The 21,214-nt window shown below is 42.5% G+C and overlaps 1 protein-coding gene across 3 annotated transcripts in view; it reads right to left on the minus strand.

Annotated features, from left to right (window-relative positions):
- The window catches only part of NEK10 (NIMA related kinase 10), a 266,495-nt gene that overhangs the window by 153,090 nt on the left and 92,191 nt on the right, over positions 1-21,214 (minus strand). For all 3 annotated transcript variants that reach the window (XM_040432102.1, XM_040432101.1, XM_040432100.1), the window contains 3 exons: positions 17,715-17,854; positions 7,729-7,790; positions 4,160-4,243 (listed from right to left, as the gene is read on the minus strand). In XM_040432102.1, coding sequence (XP_040288036.1) covers positions 4,160-4,243; positions 7,729-7,790; positions 17,715-17,854 — 286 coding nt within the window. The remainder of the gene's footprint in view (positions 1-4,159; positions 4,244-7,728; positions 7,791-17,714; positions 17,855-21,214) is intronic.

The following is a 21,214-nucleotide window of genomic DNA, read 5'->3' on the forward strand; positions in this document are numbered from 1 at the left end:
AGGAGCAGGGGGGGGGGGGGGGGGGGGCGTTGTTCCTGCTCCTAGAGGCTCCGTTCTCCCACCTTTGTCGCCTCCCTCCAAGTCCTGATTGACAGGGCCAGGCAGCGCTCGCATTTGTCTGACAGCCCTGTGCTCTGGTGAAATCTCAATATTTTCGGCACAGCGCGGTGAGGGAAAGACGCTCGCAGGCTGCCAGCTTCCTCACCGCGCCTGCGCGAGATTTTACCAGAACAGAGGGCTGGCAGAAGGAGCGCTACCTGGCAATGTCAATCAGGACTTGGAGGGAGGCGACAAAGGTGGGAGAATGGAGCCTCTAGGAGCCGGAACAACCCCCCCCCCCCCCCCCTGCTCCTAGAGGCTAATTAGCATATTACAAAAGTTAGATTTCTGGCGTAACGGGGGCATAGATAAAAGTAGGAATAGGCTAGTTAGGTTTAGCTGACAGTAGAACATCGCTACTGTCAGCTAGCTTAAGGCCTCTTTCACACGACAGTATGTCTTTTTCAGTGTTTTGCGGTCCGTTTTAAACGGATCCGTTGTTCCGTTTTTTGATTCCGTTGTGTTTCCGTTTCCGTTCCGTTTTTCCGTTCCGTTTTTCCGTATGGCATATACAGTGTACAGTAATTTCATAGAAAAAATTGGGCTGGGCATAACATTTTCAATAGATGGTTCCGCAAAAAACGGAACGGATACGGAAGACATACGGATGCATTTCCGTATGCATTCCGTTTTTTTGCGGACCCATAGACTTTAATGGAGCAACGGAACGTGATTTGCGGCCAAATATAGGACATGTTGTATCTTTTAAACGGAACGGAAAAACAGAAATACGGAAACGGAATGCATACGGAACACATTCAGTTTTTTTTGCGGAACCATTGAAATGAATGGTTCCGTATACGGACCACAAAAAAACGGCCCGCAAAACGGAAAAAAAAAAACGGCCGTGTGAAAGAGGCCTAATAGGGTTAAATCTGGTGACAGAATCCCTTTGTTGCTACTTTCACAATAGCGTTCGGAGCGGGTCCGTCTGATGTTTGATAATGCAGACGTTTGCATCCGTTCAGAACGGATCCGTCTGCATTATAACTTAGAAAATTTTCTAAGTCAGAAAGTAGCCTGAGCGGATCCGTTCAGACTTTACATTGAAAGTCAATGGGGAACGGATCCGCTTGAAGATTGAGCCATATTGTGTCATCTTCAAGCGGATCCGTCCCCATTGACTTCCATTATAAGTCTGGACGGATCTGCTCGCCTCCGCACGGCCAGGCGGACACCCGAACGCTGCAAGCAGCGTTCAGGTGTCCGCTCACTGAGCGGAGCGGGGGCTGAGCGCTGGCAGGCGGATGCATTCTCAGTGGATCCGCCTCCACTGAGAATGCATTAGGGCCAGACGGATGCGTTCGGGGCCGCTCGTGAGCCCCTTCAAACGGAGCTCACGAGCGGACACCTGAACGCAGGTGTGAAAGTAGCTTAAAGTGGTGTGGAGTATGTTGGCGCTATGTAAAGTATAAAAAAAAAAAAATAATATATATATATATTTTTCACCAGACGGATGTGCTGCGGTGTACTTATTTCTTTATATATATATATATATATATATATATACACACACACCGAGTTATGTGCTAAATAATAGCTGTGTGTTTAAAACTACTGAGAAAAAGCTCATTCCGCTTAATAGCATTTATTTCCATATACACAAAGGCACTAGAAGCACTGCACAGTCAATTTCAAATGAAAACATGAACAAAACATACATTTTTTAACTGAAAATGAAGAAAAAGGAATAATGGGCTGTTCACAAAATAGCAGTGTTTGCATTTACAGTTACAAACTCGAATATTTGAACTATAAACTGAAATTTGTTTAGACAGTTTGCCTTTCTGTTAATCAGTAAACTAATATTTGGTTGCATAACCTTTATTTCTGATAAATGCTTTATATCTGTGTGGCATAGAGTCAATTAACATCTGACAACTGCGAACAGCATGCCTGCTAAACATTACTGTTACTGTGAACATTTAAGCAAGTTAAAATGAAATGATCTCCAAAAGGCATAACATTTATTAAAGATGACACATTCCCTTTGTAATTTAAGCAAACATTTTTTTATTTTCATCTTTTATATGATCAAAAAAAAAAAAAAGAGGGCGTGAAGCAAAACTTTGGGCACACTGCATGGTATGCATTATTACCTAGTATAACAGCTTGTAAACCCTTTGTGTAGCCAGCCAAGAGTCTTTCAATTCTTATTTGAGCGATTCATTCATTTTTCTTTGCAAAAGTCTTCCAGTTCTAAGAGATTCACGGGCCGTCTTGCATGCACTGCTCTTTTGAAGTCTATCCACAGATTTTCAATGACGTTCAGATAAAGGGACTGTGAGGGGCATGGTAAAACCTTCAGCTTGCGCCTTTTGAGGTTGTCTATTGTGGATTTTGAAGTGTGTTTAGGATCATTATCCATTTGTAGAAACCACCCTCTTTTCAACTTATTTACAGTTGGTGTTTTGTTTGCTTCCAGAATTTGCTGGCATTATATTGAATTCACTATTCGCTTTAACTGTGAAATGTTCCTCGCACCATTGGCTGCACCACAACCTCCAAGTATAATTGATCCACCCCTTTGCTTATTGTGCCCAGGGAGTTTTATTTTAACATCATTGGTCCACAGGACTTGTTTCCAAAACGCATCAGACTTGTTTAGATGTTATTTTGCAAACTTCTGATGCTGAATTTTGTGGTGAGGACTCAAGATAGGTTTTCTTCTGATGACTCTTCCATGAATGTCATATTTGTGCAGGTGGTGCTGCTGAACAGTAGAAAAATGTACCACAACTCCAGAGTCTGTTAAATCTTCCTGAAGGTCTTTTACAGTCAAGCAGAGGTTCTGATTTTCCTTTCTAGAAATCCTACGAGCAGCTGTCTCTGAAATTTTTCTCGGTCTTCCAGACCTTCTCTTGGCCTCCACTGTTCCTGTTAACTGCAATTTCTGAATTACATTTCAAACTAAGGAAATGGCATTCCTGAAAATGCGTTGCTATCTTCTTATATCCTTCTCATGTTTTGTGGGCCTCAGCCATTTTCATTTTCAGATGGCAGCTGCTTAGAAGAACCAATGGCTGCTATTTATTGGGACAAGGTTAAAGGAGTTTGGGTATTTATATAGCTTTGAAATTTGCATCCTAACGATGATTGTGAAATAGTCTTAACCCTAACAGGCTTTTTAAGGTCTGAGACCTCAGTCAAAGTTATCTGAGCTCTCAAATCTCCTTGGGTTCACATACTTTGCAAGGTACACCTTTCCCTCTTTCACTCTAAAATTGTAAAAAAAAAAAAACTAAATAATACTATTTGCTAATATATTGCTTAAAGTGTTGAAAAGTGTGTTTCATCTTTAACTTTATGCCTTTAGGAGATCAATAATTTTTACCAGGGATGCCCAAACTCTTGCATGCCACTGTATATATTGTGACATTTGAGCTCTGTGTAATCTTTTCTCGGGAGCGAAAACATTGCATTTGGCACAATAAAAGGATTTTTTTTTGGAAGTGCTGCCTGGATTGCAATTTTTTGCTATCTATGGACATTTTGGCAAAAGTCTGGTGAGGCGTGCACCATATTATTTGATTTATTTGTTTTTATAGTGCTATACTGATAACTGAACCCACAGCCGTTTTTTTTATGTTTTTCTGCTTTTCTACAATAAAAAGACTTTTTTTAAATAAAAAAATAAAAATGTTTTTCTATCACCCCATTTTAAAAGGCAGCATTTCAATTTTGCTATCAATGAAGCTATATGAGGCTTGCTTTTTTAGGTTCTAAAAGGCTTCCATACACTGCAGACTGAAGGCCATTGCAAGGCACCCAGGTCCCATGGAAACCCATCATGCAATGGGATACAAAGGAAACTTTCAGGGAATCCAGCACTTCCAGTACATTACTATAATTGCTAGATTCTCTGAAAGTTTCCCTTCAAGCACTTATTCCTGCAGGATGACAGGTTCCAAGAATTCGCTTATAAGGACGTTGCAAATATATACACAGCAAGGGCTGTTAAGACCTAAGACCAAATCATGTGGTAGTTTCAACCTAAATAACTGGGCCTTAGGACAGAACCAGAAAGTGTGCAAAATATAGAAGGGGATTATAATCCTACCTGTAACATTGTAAATTTGTTTTTAATACAGTCATGTTGTCTGCTTGGTAAAATCAGCATCCCGATAATATAAACACCATTCTCCTACATGAAGGATACAAGAAGAATCATCTCTGCATTAGAAACCAATGTTTTCAAAAACACAAACATTAATATTTTTATGTTGACCAGAAATATATGAGTTGCTAAAATATGAGCAGAGGATTATGATGCCTTTAATGGCTTACTGAAACCTGTACAGTTACTTTAGCGTTTTGCTAAATAGCAAAATAACAGAGGCTACTCTGTAACCTTTTCTCCAATTAGCCATTATACAGGATGACTTTGGCAACATTTTGTTCCTTCTACTTAGCAGATCAATATTTTATAACACACCACAGTACAATGTGTTATTAATTCAACAATAAAGCTGAACAATCAGGATTCGGTCGTGACTCAATACCTATCCTGTAATACATTAGTGGAAACTGATGGGGGACGTTATCATAGACCAGCGTTTTACGCCAATCTATATCTGCGTGTACTGCCAGAGGCTGCACCTAATTTATGACGAGGCACATTCCTTATCATAAATTAGGAGCGGCTCTGGCAGTCCGTGCAACGAATCTGAAATCTACGCCAGAAAACTGGTGTAAAAGATAAATATGCTGGGGCCACTGGTCCCACACCCTCCCCTCCTTCGCCACAACCTCTTTTCAGGAAAGTGTCAAGGATGGCGGAGAAACATCTATCGTGCAAAAATTGTTTTGTGCAAGTAGTGTTAAAAAGGTTGCACACACAGTGTTTCCAACTTTTTTTATGCCAGAAAACTGGAGTGGGGAGAAAAGTCTTGTATAATGAAATCACCAGATTTTCTACAGGAAAATAAAAAGCTTCAAAGTTAAAACTGCCTTGTCAGCTATGAGCATCAACACCATTTCTGATGTGCACCATTTTTAGGAATGTGTTTTATTTTTAGGAATATCCTGGTGGGATTGTCCCCACTCCCACAACTTATTTTATTTCTTTCTTATTGTATATTTTGTTTAATGCATGCAAACTACTTCAGTTGGTTCGTACCACTTGATGTTTACCTTTACTTTTTCTTTTCTAACTTTATATAGCGCTCTGATTTTTCACTTTATAAGATGCACTTTTTCCCCAAAAAGTGGGGGGAAAAGGCAGTGTGTCTTATAAAGCAAATACTAAAGCGCACTTTCATTATGGAAGAGCTCATTAGTATAAAGGCATGGGGAGCAGTAAATGTTGGCTGTACTCGCCGCTCCCTGGTCTTCTTCCAGGCACCCGCTGTGCTGAGTCAGGACACAGTGCACTTAGACATGCACTAGGACTGTACGATGTAAGGTCACAGCGCAAAGTCAGTAGAAGACCAGGGAATAGTGTGTGCAGGTAGAGCGTGCCACCCAGAGAAGGGGAGGTCAGTTTATTTGTTTATTTTTACTATCGAACTGAAGTGTGATGAAGATTGGGGGTCTGATCTGAGGTCTGATAAAGATTGGGGGTCTGATGAATATTTGGGGGGGTCTGATATGAGGTCTGATAAAGACTGGGAACCTGATCTGAGGTCTGATGAAGATTGGGGGTCTGATTTGTGGGGTCAGATGAAGATTGGGGGTCTAATCTGAGATCTGATGAAGATAGGGGGTCTGATCTGAGGACTGATGATAAAGGTGCCTCTTATTATCAGGTGTGTCTTATAAAATACTGTAATCTGATTACATATTTTAGCACTTAATCCCCAGCTAAAATGTATGTGCGTTTCTCTGTAATCATCTTTTCTTCAATAACTCTGCAAAAAAAACTATGCAACAATCTTGATTGAAAATATTATGCTATTTTCTGTATACAGCTCCTATGTATACCTTTGTGAACTAAAGTAAAGCAACTGCTGTTTCCATAGTTACAGACTACAAACAAATGCTGTGTGTAGTCTGACCCCACAGTCCCGTATTACACCTTCAGGTGTGAATGAGCTTCTATCCTGGGAGCACTCATGTGCACTTTTGCCCCTCCTATCTAACAGGCGACCTTGATTAGGGTGGTACATATAGGTGTGCGTGCTCCTCCTCTCACCGGTTGCTGATGCACACAGAGGTAACTAGGAGCAGCACACTATATGTGCAGGGTCTGCTCTCCTGAACATAGATGCACAGCTGTATAGGTAGGTATAGAGTTGGACATGCCTGAACCTGAGACCTCCTTGGCGCTGAATAGGTGGGCACAGATCTGTTTTGATCAAAATATATTGGCTAAGGCTACTTTCACACTGCCGTTTCTGGGTCCGCATGTAAGATCCGTTTCAGGGCTCTCACAAGTGGCCCCAAACGGATCAGTTTAGCCCCAATGCATTCTGAATGGATAAGGATCCGTTCAGAATGCATCAGTTTGGCTCTGTTCTGCCTCCATTCCACTGCTTGAAGCGTTTTGGTGTCCGCCTGGCGGTGCGGAGCCAAACGGATCCGTCCTGACTTACAATGTAAGTCAATGGGGACGGATCCGTTTACATTGACACAATATTGGTGCAATTGTAAACAGATCCGTCGTCCCCCATTGACTTTCAATGTAAAGTCAGGACGGATCCGTTTGACTTACACTTAGAATTTTTTTGACTAAGTTATGCAGATGGATCCGTACTGAACGGATACCATCGTTTGCATTTATAGGTGGGGATCTGTCTGTGCACGGATCCGCACCTAACGCAGGTGTGAAAGTAGCCTAAGAGTCTCAGATTTTATCATTAGAGTGAGGGCTTAGTCCATATGTTGTGTTTGCATCTATTGCTATAGTGCAGTGATGGCGAACATTGTTTTTCGTGTGAAATTCCCAATAAGTTTGATGTGTCACATGACCCTCTTCCTATTGAAAAAACAAAAGTTGGATTCAAAATGGCCGCCATGGTCACCACCCATCTTGAAAAGTTTCCCCCCTCACATATACTAATGTGCCACAAACAGGAAGTTAATATCACCAACCATTCCCATCTTATTAAGGTGTATCCATATAAATGGCCCACCCTGTAGTATATCTTCCATGTACTTTATCATTTAGCTATAATAGCCTGCCTACATTCAATGCGCTGCCTGTGCTATTCATAGTGTGTCCTGCGCTGCTGAATGGCAGGAAATGTCTAAGGCATACTGGTACACCAGGGTGCGGGTGCCCACAGAGAGGGCTCTGAGTGCCGCCTCTGGCACCCGTGCCATAGGTTCGCCACCACTGCTATAGTGCATTATTTTCTGTGACTTTTTAGGGAGAACGCAGGTCAGGATATTTTGATGCCAGCATTTTAGTGCTAAACACATCACTCTGGTCTCTGTTGACAGTCCCCAAAAAGTGTGAAACAGGTCTATACTACAGAAGGGAATACCTACCAGTGTCCTGTTAGTGGGGCAATGACTTTCAGGGAGGTCACCTACAAGAGAAGAGCTATTTGCTCTTGGAATAAAGTCTTCTCATTGATGAATGTACTTTGTTTATAGAAAGGACCAATAGATAATATACACTAAAGTGTCTAAATTATTATTCTAAGAGTAGCCTTCTCGGACATGTACAGAGAAATATGAATGTACCTGGACTACTTGATGAGCATTTGTGTCATTGAGCACAAGTTCGGTAAGTGCTGCACAGCAAGCTAGAAGGAAAAAAAGAGACTTTCCAGTTGATTTATATTCAGCATAGGTGCAATATGGCTCAATACTTTGGTAGGGAGACAAAAATACAAATTACTAATGCAGACTTAATATATTATAAAATGTATTTTATATTATCAACAGGTCAGTATTAAATAATAATAGACAACAGTCAGATACAGGAAATAAATGGACATAATGGACATAAACACTTAGAAATTGAATATATTATCAAAACCAGAATTCATATACTTCAGTATGTATATCGACATAAAGCCACCCAGAGGAGTAAGTATACGGAGGGCTGAGGTTATGGTTGTACCTTGCTCCCAGAGATTATAGGTAGTGATGAGCGGCAGGGGCAATATTCAAATTTGCGATATTTCACGAATATTTGGTAGAATATTCGTCAAATATTTGCGAATTCTTAATCGCGAAAAATCAGCAATGTAATATTCGCATAATGTGTGCGAAATACAGGCGTGGGTCACTATAGCTACATTTTTCAAGCTACTAGAAGTTTCCTGAGACTGGAGAAAATGGTTAGCACGGCAGAACATTACAATAGCTTTATATGCAGATAGAGTGCTCCAATATATTCGCGATTGTGAAATCGGCACTAATGATGCAAATATTTTGGCGCAATACGTGCAACTTCACATTTTAACAGGTCTGACTACTTACCGTGTTTCCCCGAAAATAAGACATCCCCCGAAAATAAGACCTACCTCTAGTTTTGCCTATCGCTGTAATATAAGGCATCCCCCCGAAAATAAGGCCTCCCCGATTATAAAGCATTGGCCGATCATACCGTAATGCCTCCCCGATTATAAAGCATCCGCTGAACATAATGCCTCCCCGATTATAAAGCAAGCCACCCCAGAATGTAAGGAGCTCACTGATTGGCCGCAGCCGCCGCCAGGACAAGCTGCCGCCTTCTTCCGCCCGCTGCTCGCTCTGCCCTGATGGAGTCTCACAACTTGGCTGGCACGGACACACAGGGGACGGGGTTATAGGTAGGGGGGGGAATATCTGATGGAAGGTGGGGGATGTCTGGTGAAGATGGGGGGGGGGGGGGGAGACCAGAAACGGTAATTAAAATGACACAGGGTGATCAGAGGGGGGAATCAAATTGACACAGGGTGATCAGGGTGGGGAGGGGGATCATTTAAAATGATACAGGGGGATCAGAGGCGGGAATCAAAATGACACAGGAGGATCAGAAGGGGGTACTAAAATGCTATAGTAATCCCCCCCCCCCTCTGATTCTCCTGTGTCATTTTGATTCCCTTCTCTGATCACCCTGTGCCGTTTTAAGTGATCCCCCTCCCCACCCTGATTTCCTTTTTTTTGTTCAACAATAAATGTGTACCGAATTTTTCTTCATGGAAAAATAAGACATCCCCTGAAAATAAGACCTAGCGCATCTTTTGTAGCAAAAATTAATATAAGACACTGTCTTATTTTCGGGGAAACAGGGTATTAGTGATTGGCAGTGATGGTCAGTTCGCATTGTTCGCCAGCGAACACATGCGGGCTGCCATCTTGACTCACCAGTCCGGCGATGCAAAGGTAAGCCCTTACCTGTGCCTGTGCCGGGAGGCGGTCTGAAATCAAATGCGGTCACCGGGAGCAGGCAGTTCCAAAAACAGCCCGATGAAGGCCCCCAGCGGCTGGTCTCGGAACTGCCTGCTCCCGGTGACCGCATTTGATTTCAGACCGGCTCCCGGCACAGGCACAGGTAAGGGCTTACCTGTGCATCGCCGGACGGATGAGTCAAGATGGCAGCCCGCATGTGTTCGCTGGCAAACAATGCGAACTGACCATCACTGGTGATTGGTGCACTAAGTATTGTTGTGAACTTGTGACATCACAGCACTATGTATCTATGTATGGACAGCAGAACCGCTACACTATATCACTATCTAACCTACACTGACTATCTCCCACTATCTATCTGTATTATATATATAAACTAACAAAAAAACTAAAACTAACTAACTATCTAATGTATAGACACAGGAAAGCAGAGAGCACAGCAATAACACTGCTGTCTCTCTCAGATCTGCAAAATACTGCATACAAGGGCTGCTCGGGAGGTTTTTATATAGTAAGGGGTAGGCAACTTTCCTATTAGTTGCTAGGGATGTTGCTAAGCTCAGACAAAGACACTGCAGCCTTCTCATTGGCCCACAAGCAAGAAAAAATGATGAAAAAAAAATCTAGAATATTCAAAATTCCGAATATATATCACTATATTCTAAATATTCACGAGTTCTCGAAGTGCCGATATTCGCGATTAATATTTGCTATTCGAAAATTTGCGCCAAACACTAATTATAGGGGCTGAAAAAGGTCCCTCTAATAAGACTCATTTTACATATATATATACACTCACCTAAAGAATTAGTAGGAACACCTGTTCTATTTCTCATTAATGCAATTATCTAGTCAACCAATCACATGGCAGTTGCTTCAATGCATTTAGGGGTGTGGTCCTGGTCAAGACAATCTCCTGAACTCCAAACTGAATGTCAGAATGGGAAAGAAAGGTGATTTAAGCAATTTTGAGCGTGGCATGGTTGTTGGTGCCCGACGGGCCGGTCTGAGTATTTCCCAATCTGCTCAGTTACTGGGATTTTCATGCACAACCATTTCTAGGGTTTACAAAGAATGGTGTGAAAAGGGAAAAACATCCAGTATGCGGCAGTCCTGTGGGCAAATATGCCTTGTGGATGCTAGAGGTCAGAGGAGAATGGGCCGACTGATTCAAGCTGATAGAAGAGCAACGTTGACTGAAATAACCACTCGTTACAACCGAGGTATGCAGCAAAGCATTTGTGAAGCCACAACACGCACAACCGTGAGGCGGATGGGCTACAATAGCCGAAGACCCCACCGGGTACCACTCATCTCCACTACAAATAGGAAAAAGAGGCTACAATTTGCACGAGCTCACCAAAATTGGACTGTTGAAGACTGGAAAAATGTTGCCTGGTCTGATGAGTCTCGATTTCTGTTAGGACATTCAAATGGTAGAGTCCGAATTTGGCGTAAACAGAATGAGAACATGTATCCATCCTCTGATGGCTACTTCCAGCAGGATAATGCACCATGTCACAAAGCTCGAATAATTTCAAATTGGTTTCTTGAACATGACAATGAGTTCACTGTACTAAAATGGCCCCCACAGTCACCAGATCTCAACCCAATAGAGCATCTTTGGGATGTGGTGGAACGGGAGCTTCGTGCCCTGGATGTGCATCCCTCAAATCTCCATCAACTGCAAGATGCTATCCTATCAATATGGGCCAACATTTCTAAAGAATGCTATCAGCACCTTGTTGAATTAATGCCACGTAGAATTAAGGCAGTTCTGAAGGCAAAAGGGGGTCCACCACCGTATTAGTATGGTGTTCCTAATAATTCTTTAGGTGAGTGTATATATATATATATATATATATATATATATTACAGTACAGACCAAAAGTTTGGACACACCTTCTCATTCAAAGAGTTTTCTTTATTTTCATGACTATGAAAATTATAGATTCACACTGAAGGCATCAAAACTATGAATTAACACATGTGGAATTATATACATAACAAACAAGTGTGAAACAACTGAAAATATGTCATATTCTAGGTTCTTCGAAGTAGCCACCTAGCCAGGGAGAAAAAAAACTCACCTTCTCCCTGGCTGTGACGTTCTCCGCTGCGATTGGACCGTGCTACAGCCAGGGGGACAGCGGGCGAACGGAGAGGTGCCCAGACAAACTAGTAAGCAATATTACATCCGTTCACAGTGCCCTACATAACCTGCTAGTTATTTAATAATGTCTGGACCCATGAAAGGTCCTCTTTAAAGAGTAAGGAAAAAGGACATGTAATATTTTGTATTAGTGTACATAAAAGAGCAATTAGGGCTACTTTCACACCAGCGTTTTTGCTGGATCCGGCAGGGTTCAGCAAAAACACTTTCGTCATAATAATAATACAACCCCCTACATCTGTTCGGAACGGATTCCAGTTGTATTATCTCATGAACACTAATAAAAGTCAATGGAAGACGGATCCATTTTCTATTGTCTCCGAGAAAACGGATCTTGCTCTGTCTTGCTCCGCACCACATCACTGACAGAAAAATGCTGCTTGCAGCGTTATTCTGTACACGATGGGGGTGCAACCAAACGGAATGGAATGCCTTCTAGTGCACTCCGCTTCATTTAGTTTAGTTTTGTCCCGATTGACAATGAATGGGGACAAAACTAAAGCATTTTCCCCGGCTATTGAGATCCTATGACAGATCTCAATAGTGGAAAGGTAAAACGCAGATGTGAAAGCCTAAGCTACTTACCAATAAATATTAAAGGGGCTGGATCACCTGAGACTTTGGTGGCATATCGCTAGGATATGCCACCAATGTGAGAGACACACCCACCTCCAGAACAGGCCCCTGAAAGTGAAGGAAGACATTGCATGCTCTACAATAATTTTATGGGAGTTCCAAAAATGGTTGAACATGCTCACTTGGCGATTTTCAGAAGTCTCATAGAAATGAATGGGCAGCACACCGCATAAGCGCGGTCACAGCTCCATTCACTTCTATGAGACTGACGGAGATAGCCAAGCCAGCGCTTGGCTATTTTCGCCAATCCTACAGAAATGAATCGAGGGAGGCCGCATATGCGCGGCTGCTCTCTGCTCACTTGAGGGCAGTGATAGATTACAATAGGGACGTTTGGGTCGGTAGCCCCGGGCCCAGCACCGCTGGGGGGCCCAACGCGACCTGAATGCCCACATACTGCGGCGGGGCACGAGAGCACATAGTTCCCTGCCCCGCCACCAATCACCGACATAGGCTTGATGACATCGTCGCGTGCACCTGTGCTGGGACGCAGCACAGTGAAGTGTGCGCGCCTGCCATCGCACGCCTGGACATCGGGGAGTATTTAGCTTTTATTTATTTTTTATTTTATGTGCCAACTTTGGGGGACACACACAGGAGGACATGCGAAGAGACAGGACATCGGGGGAAATACTACTGTGTGGGGCATTGAGGGAAAAATTACTGTGTGGGGGCAGTGTGGGGATAACTACCGTGTGGGGGCAGTGTGGGGGAAATTACTGTGTGAGGGCAGTGTGGGGGAAATTACTGTGTAGGGGCAGTGTGGGGGAAATTACTGTGTAGGGGCAGTGTGGGGGAAATTACTGTGTAGGGGCAGTGTGGGGGAAATTACTGTGTAGGGGCAGTGTGGGGGAAATTACTGTGTAGGGGCAGTGTGGCGGAAATTACTGTGTAGGGGCAGTGTGGGGGAAATTACTATATGGGAGCAGTGTTGGGGAAACTACTGTGTGGGGCAGTGTTGGGGAAACTACTGTGTGGGGCAGTGTTGGGGAAATCACTTAATGGGGCACTGTGGGGGAAATTACTATATGGAGACAGTGTGGGGGAAATTACTATATGGGGACAGCTTGGGGGAAATTACTGTGTGTGGCAGTGTGGGGGAAATTACTGTGTGTGGCAGTGTGGGGGAAATTACTGTGTGGGGCAGTGTGGGGGAAATTACTATGTGGGGGCATTGTGGGGGAAATTACTGTGTGGGGCAGTGTGGGGGAAATTACTATGTGGGGGCAGTGTGGGGAAAATTACTATGTGGGGGCAGTGTGGGGAAAATTACTGTGTGGGGGAAATTACAGTGTGTGGCTGTGTGGGGGAAATTACTATGTGGGGACAGTGTGGGGTAAATTACTGTGTGGGGCAGTGTGGGGGAAATTACTATGTTGGGGCAGTGTGGGGGAAAAACTATATGGGGACAGTGTGGGGGAAATTACTATGTGGGGGCAATGTGGGAGAAACTACTGTGTGGGGGAAATTACTATGTGGGGGGAATTACTGTGTGGAGGGGCAAATTACTATGGGGCATTACTATGGGGGTCTACTATGAGGGGGCAGTGTGGGGGGTGTGACGCTTCGCGATCTCGGCAATACGAAGAAATCGTGAATGCATGATGTTCTAAAATCACAGAATCACCAGAGCCCTCTCCTGCACACAAAGAGTTAAAACTTTTTGCTACAGCTCGCAGAGGTTAATTAGCAAACCCTGGCCAAAGATTCCTACTGACCCCCTATCCGGTTATACATCCATCAATCTGATATTATCATGACAAAACCTCATAAACGGGCCTTCTTTCTAGTCTGAGCGGCTCAAACACAGCATGAGTTTTCACACTCCTTGAGCCTGGTCAGACCTTCAAAAGAGAAGGACAGATCCTTATCACACAGCTGGTTGGTACAAAAAGGAAGATGACCTTAAGGTCACCTCCAATCCATAGACTTCATATTTTTCCCATATTCCCTTCATATTTCCTGGGTTAGGAAAATACGAAATAAACAATCTCTTCAGAAAATGTTCTGGTTCTTCTAACACACCTTCCAGGAAATCCGCAAGTCAATTGGAAATTCCCGCTCTGAGATATTACGGTTCTCAGGCACCCTGTATTATCTTCCAGTCATATTTGGTATCAGATGATGCGTAAAATTGTCCTGATTATAAATATGATCTTAATTTGACCTACGGGTACGGAGAAACTGGCAAAGCCAAGATTCTGCCAGATTTTCTCCCTCTCAGGGCAAGAACTACCCTCTTCCAATTACGCAAGGCTGGGCTTGTACGTGTCATAGCCACTCCCAGCTACAGAGTGGGTAAAACACAGTGACCCACTCAGGTCCTGGTCCTTAACCTACCATCTGAAGTCAATTAACATTACAGCCGCCCGCTGGACACGGGCACACCGCCATCTTGGATTATTCCTTGCAGACTTTATCTTTTACTGGACACTACCACGGTAATTCTGAACTTAAAGACATTCTACTCCTTTCCATCTCTTACCTATTTCCATCCAACAAATCTGTTCGACTGGCAGGTATAATTATCTGTCAGTTTTAATGTATATTTTTGTGTATAGTTTTTAAAATAAAACTAACGATTTAATCGTTCCAGTTTTGCCCTTGTTACTCGATTATCCGTTCTATGCTAAGAACTCTGTCCTCACAGGAGACATACTACCGCATGTGTCTTATTTTTATACATTGTTAATTGGTTAGCTAGGTTGCAAATAACCGTTTTGTCCCTTTAGAATTAGCTAGTTGGGGGTCTCTTCGCCCCGATTCATAACGAAGAGTGGTGGCAGCAAATTAATTTGATTTCCAGCGCAAAATCGATAATTTTATTTTACCGATTGTACATACAATCGCGATTGTATCATGTATGGGCACACCGACCAATTTTAAACGTCTACTGTGCTCACAGTGGATTCGCCTCCAGAAGTCTCTAGTAGACGAGACCTGTATGGCAACTGTGGCATAGTACGACGGGATTGGTGGGTGGTTGTCACAGGAGGGAAATTACCATATGGGGGCAGCGTGGGGGCATTGCTATTGGGGGGGCACTGTAGGGGCAATTCTTTTATTTTTGGGGACACTATACAGGAATTATTGCCTGGAGCACAATATAGGATGTTATTATTACTGGGGCACTCTAGGGGGCATTATAGCTGCTGTAGACACTATAGGGTAATTTATCAAACTGGTGTAACGCAGAACTGGCTTAGTTGCCCATAGCAGCCAATCAGAATCCACCTTTCATTTTTGACAGCTCTTTTGGAAATCCAGTTCTACTTTACACCAGTTTGATAAATGACCCCAATTATGCCTATCAGGGTCACTATTTTTTCAGCAGTATAGTACCTGGGGCATTGGGGTGCACAACAGGCACAGTATTGGGAGTGGCAGCAGGATGACACTGTCGGGACACCAGGATGGGGAGGTTGATGGAAAAATTTAGAAATCTAACGTGTTTGTGTTACAAACTCTGTAGAGACGAGATGTGGCTGAAAGAATTTGTCATGGCGGTCTAACGAAGGAGAAGAGGAAAGAGAAGGTTTACATGACAGGAGATGTCACTGGATGTAAGAGGTATGTGGTGCTGTATTCTCCTCCAAGTCTTTTTTATTATAATTATATGTATTTTAAATTTGGCGACCACATTTTTCAGTTTAGGAGCCAATTTGGGGTAATGTGGGGTATTTTTTTTTTTAGTTTGGAGATGTCATATGAGACAACCTCTTTAATTAATGATCCTGCTGGTAAAATCCAGTGGCCATATGTAAACTAGATGGCAATGGGTGAAATGTTTTCTATTTGTCGTCACTTCATGTGTCCTAGAAGACCTCATGTCTATTAGGTATGATACTGCAGTGAGTAATTGTTTTAGTACTGCACCTAAACAACACCAAGGGAAAGATTTATCAACACTGGCGCTTTCTACTTCATTTTTATTTCTGTCTCCATTTGCACCAGAAAACTGGCGAAAATAAAGATCTTTTTTTTTGTGAGATCTGGCCACACCCCCTCCCTGCCTAGCCAAGCCCTCTTTCAGAAAAGTGTTGAGGGTGTCTCAAAAAAGTCACTTGTGAAAATATTTTGCCACAATGGTGTCCAAGTCGTAAACACAAGGTTTGCAACTTTTTTATGCCAGAAATCAGGTGCAGGGAGATAATAAATATCCCTCTAAGGGTTTTACCAGCAGGGGATGGAGGTATAAATTTTTTTAAAGTGGATCTGTCAACTTAATATACTGCCCTATGTAAGAGCAGCATATTACAGCTACAAATACCTATTCTTAGTAGCCAAAACGGCACAAAAATGTTTTGCCATACGGCTAATAGGAGCACTGAAAGAATACAGCAGATTCCTTGCAGTTTATTCATGAGTAGTGTTGAGCGAACTTCTGTTTTAAGTTCGGGGTCTAAAGTTCGGCTTCCGGTTAGCGGAGAATCCCGATATGGATTCCGAATTCCGTTGTGGTCCGTGGTAGCGGAATCAATAATCGGCCATTATTGATTCCGCTACCACGGACCACAACGGAATTCGGAATCCATATCGGGATTCTCCGCTAACCGGAAGCCGAACTTTAGACGCCGAACTTAAAACAGAAGTTCGCTCAACACTATTCATGAGGAGTGCACTCGCCCTGACTCTCCCCACACCCCTCAAGACAGTGTTTGACAGGATGCTGAGTATATTTGTATGAGTGTTTTCCACATAAATATATCCAAAAGACAACTATGAGTCCGCTGAATTTGTTCAGTGCTCCTTTTATTCAAATGGCACAAAAAGATGTTGTGCCATTGTGCTACTAGGATTACGGGTGGACGTGTAAGCTGTAATAAGATGCCCTTACTTATAGCTGTACTTTAAGCAGAGAGATCCTCTTTAAACTAGCACTTTGTATGTGCTCAATAAAAAAATAAGACTAATTTTCCAGGAAAAATTGGCCCAGATTTACCTAACCTATAGATGGTGGAAACGTAGACAGGCTGTCTAGACCTGCACTAGGGTGAATCAGGCTGGATGATAAATGTGGTGCAAGGACAGACACTTTTGTCTAGTTATATACCAACTATTGGTTGGCTTACTTTGCGACACAATTTTGAGCAATAATGCAATTTTGGCACAAAGAGGCGCATCTCAGGTCACACCCCTATCCTGCAAAGCTCCATCCCTTTTCCAATAATCGTCACCTTCTTTTCAAGCACAGTAGAAGCAAACTTAGTTACACTAAAGTATGCCAAAATTGCCCCACTTTTAGGACAGATTTTAGGTGCCAAGACTTTAGTAAATCTGGGCCATTGCTATTCCTAGCAATCTTTAGAAGCAAAGATCTGAATTGCTAAATGACTCCTTCAATGATGCTGATACCGTGTCTTACTGTATACGGAGTCATACTGTGTACTATACTACCACTTGCTAGCTAAATCTCCACTGTCTTCATTTTTATATTTCGTAAATTGTTTTGCAAGCTAAAAACAAAGTTGTCTATCATTCATAGGACATTCAAAATGCACATGAAAAATGATGTTACCTGCTTGGAGTGAAAGGGTATTTTCTTGTATTTCTCTTGGGCTCAAATCTTCAGATAAATAAAGATGTTGAATCCGGCCTGCAGCATTTGCACTTGACAAGCTCCCGATGGAGGAACGATCAGAAACTAGATACTGTTCTCTGGAAGAACGTAAGTGATATATTACAAACAATGTGATGTTCAGCAAGAGCTTTCGCTGACATTGTGTCAGGAATAACTGACTCTCTCTATACAGAAGTGAAGCAAAGAGCTTTCTTCTGGATAGGTCATCAGTATCTGATCAGTGGGGGTTCCCCACTGATCAACTATTTTCTCTTTGCTCATCAAGCACAGTGCCGTACGTTGTATAACGGCTGTGCTTAGTATTGCGCTCAGGCCCATTCACTTGAGCTTAGAGAAGGCTACGGTGCTCACAGGAGCGCTGCTACCTTTGCAAACAACTGATCGCGGGGGTCCCGGGTGTCATACTCCCACCGATCAGATACTGATGACCTATCCAGAGGAAGAAAATCTTGGAAAAACCCCGTTAACATTTATTGAATTTTCTCATTTGAAAACAGTGAGATTTTAAAGACTTTTATATTGATGACCTTTCCTTTTCTACTGATGACTTATGACCGGAGTGGGATCACATGACCGGAGGATTCTGGGGAGGAGCGCAGGGTAGACGGCTATTGCAGCTGAGCGCAGGTGATAGTTAGCTGGACCAGAAAGAAGCCTTAGGGATTACCAGGTGATGAAGCTCGAAGGTGATTCTAAATGAGCAGGGAGGAGATTTGCGCTCTTGTACATGCGCATTGAAGGATCTAAACCGCCAAGCTGTGATATGGTGCTTAAAGTAAGGTGTCCATTGGTCGCTGCTCTCAGTACCACCACTATGTATAGGTGTATGGTGATGGCAATCATAGTTTGTTGATCTCCTATTGGTAGTGTTTCAAGCTAGGTAATTGTGAATATAAATGGTTTAATTTGATTGATTTAACAAAATGTGGGTGTCACTATATGCCCTATATAACACATGGGGGGACCACTGCATACTAGGCTTGACAAAGACTACTGCGTAGTCGAAACGTTGAAGCTTTTATAGCCTTTTTGTACATTTTTCATGGACTAACCACTATTAAAGATTTTTGGGAAGAATATGCTGCCATCATCTACTATTTAAAACTTTATTCTCTGGATAGGTCATCAGTATCTGATCTGTGGGGGTCCCGGGTGTCGGACCCGCTGTTTGAGAAGGCACATGTGCTTGCAGTAGCAACACTGCCTTCTCGCAGCTTTGTCTAGGCCATTTGACATCACGTACAGAGGTCACATGACCTAGGCCCAGTTCAGCTGCTATCAAATGAAGGGTGCTGTGCTTGGTGAGATGAAAGAAGACTGTAGCGCTACTGTGAGTGCCAGTGCCTTCTCAAACAGCTGATCAGCAGGGCTCATGGGTTTCGGACCCCACTGATCAGATATTGATGACCTATTCGGAGCATAAGTCATCAGTAGAAAATTCTCAGAAAACCCCTTTGAAAAGTTTGTGTCGAGTGATATATTATGTAGCTACTTCAAGCAAGCACAATCAGGGCTCTTTCACCAAAGGACAATGGAAATAATGTCAGTGCCGGATTCAATACATAACTGACACAAACAGAGCCAAATATATCCCATTGCCTATAATAGGATCTGTTTGGTTTAAGCCCTGGAAAACGCTATTTTTTAGAGGGGAAAAAAGTGTTGTATGCAGGACTTTTCTCTTGGCTACTTTTGACTAATTTTGTAATGGAGGCCCCTAACGGAACCTCCAATGCAGAAATGAACATAAAACCTCTAAAATGCAGAAAAGAGGATAATTATGTATTGTATTTTTATCATCTTTTTTGCCCATTAAAGATTGACTCATAGCATAATCCCAACTCATAAATCCCCTTCAGAGGGGATAATATACGTACAATGCAATCGGAAAGTCCTTTCTCTTTCTCCACATTTTACACTCAACACCCAATAATGAGAAAGTGAAAACTGAACTTGAGAAATTTTTGCTAATTTATTAAAAAGAAAAACTAAAATTTTATATGGACATAAGTATTTAGACGCTTTACTATAACACTTTAACTTTAGCTCTGGAGGCTCCCATTTCTCTTGATCGTCTTTGAGATGTTTCTACACCTTGATTGGAGTCTACCTGTTGCAAATTCAGTTGATTGGACAGGATTTGGAAAGACACACCCCTGTCTAAATGTTTTTCAGTGGCAGGCAGACAGGAGCCTGGTCAGGGTTGAGGGAAAGCACAATGGAGTAAAATACAGACATATTCTTAATGAAAGCCTGATCCAAAGTGTTCTGAACCTCAAACTAGGCCAACAGTTCCCCTTCCAGCAAGAGTCAGCCAAGACAGCACGGGAATGGCTTAAAGGGAACCTCTCACCAGTTTTATGGTGTCCTAACTAAGGGCAACACTTTCTTTAATTCACCCAGTCAATCTGCCAACATCTTGTATTGAAAAGCTGCAGCTGATAATGATGAGTCATGAATATTCATGAGCTCCTGACTCTTCCCGCCTACCTGCTGCTGATTGACAGTTTGTTTCTATAGGAATCCGCAGCAGGTGGGCAGGGAAGTGGCTATAGCTGTTAATTAAATATATACTGGACTCAATGACATCACGCTGGACTCAAATCAGCTCATTAGCATGCGGCATGTGGCATCTTTGTGTGTATATTATGAGGTAACCATCTGTCACACCAGTAGGTGAATACATCTAAGGTACTTTTTAGTAGTTAATGATTGTATATAATTAGTTAGATTATAATCAAATATCCACATGACAGGTTCCCTTTAAGGACAACTCTGCAAATGTCCTTGAATGACCCAACCAGAGCCCTGACTTAAACCCTATCAAAAATCTCTGGAGAGACCTGAAAAGGGCTGTGCACCAACGGTCCCCATCCAACCTGACAGAAGGTACAGATAACTGGAAGAAAATTGCCACATCCAGGTGTGCAAACCTTGTGGAATCATACCCAAGAATACTGGAGGCTGTAATGGCTGCCAAAGGTGCTTCAACTAAGTACTGGGTAAAAGGTCTGAATACTTATTAATATTTTAGTTTTTAGTTTTCAATAAATTAGCAAGGATTTTGAACATTCTGTTTTCACTTTGTCATTGTGGAGTACTGAATGCAGAATGATAGGGAAAACTTGATTTTTATTTTTTTTACCACAAGTCTGCAACATAAAATGTGAATAAGGGTCTGAAGACTTCCAAAATGCATTGCATGTCACTATGCTACATGCATGTATACATTTTCTATACCAGCTGCATGTGGGACATAAATAGGGCATAAAAATGATTAGTGAAAATCTTTCTTGATCATTGCCTCATGTAAAGGTGTCCAGCAATCAGACAAAAAAGAATCTTGTCAGCTGATTGCATATTTTATATGCGCGTAAAACTTATCATTGATTGGCAGCATATCGGCCCATGTAAACAGGGAATGTGCTGCCAACAAT

Source organism: Bufo bufo, chromosome 5 (genome assembly GCF_905171765.1).
Source record: "Bufo bufo chromosome 5, aBufBuf1.1, whole genome shotgun sequence".
Lineage (NCBI taxonomy): Eukaryota > Metazoa > Chordata > Amphibia > Anura > Bufonidae > Bufo > Bufo bufo.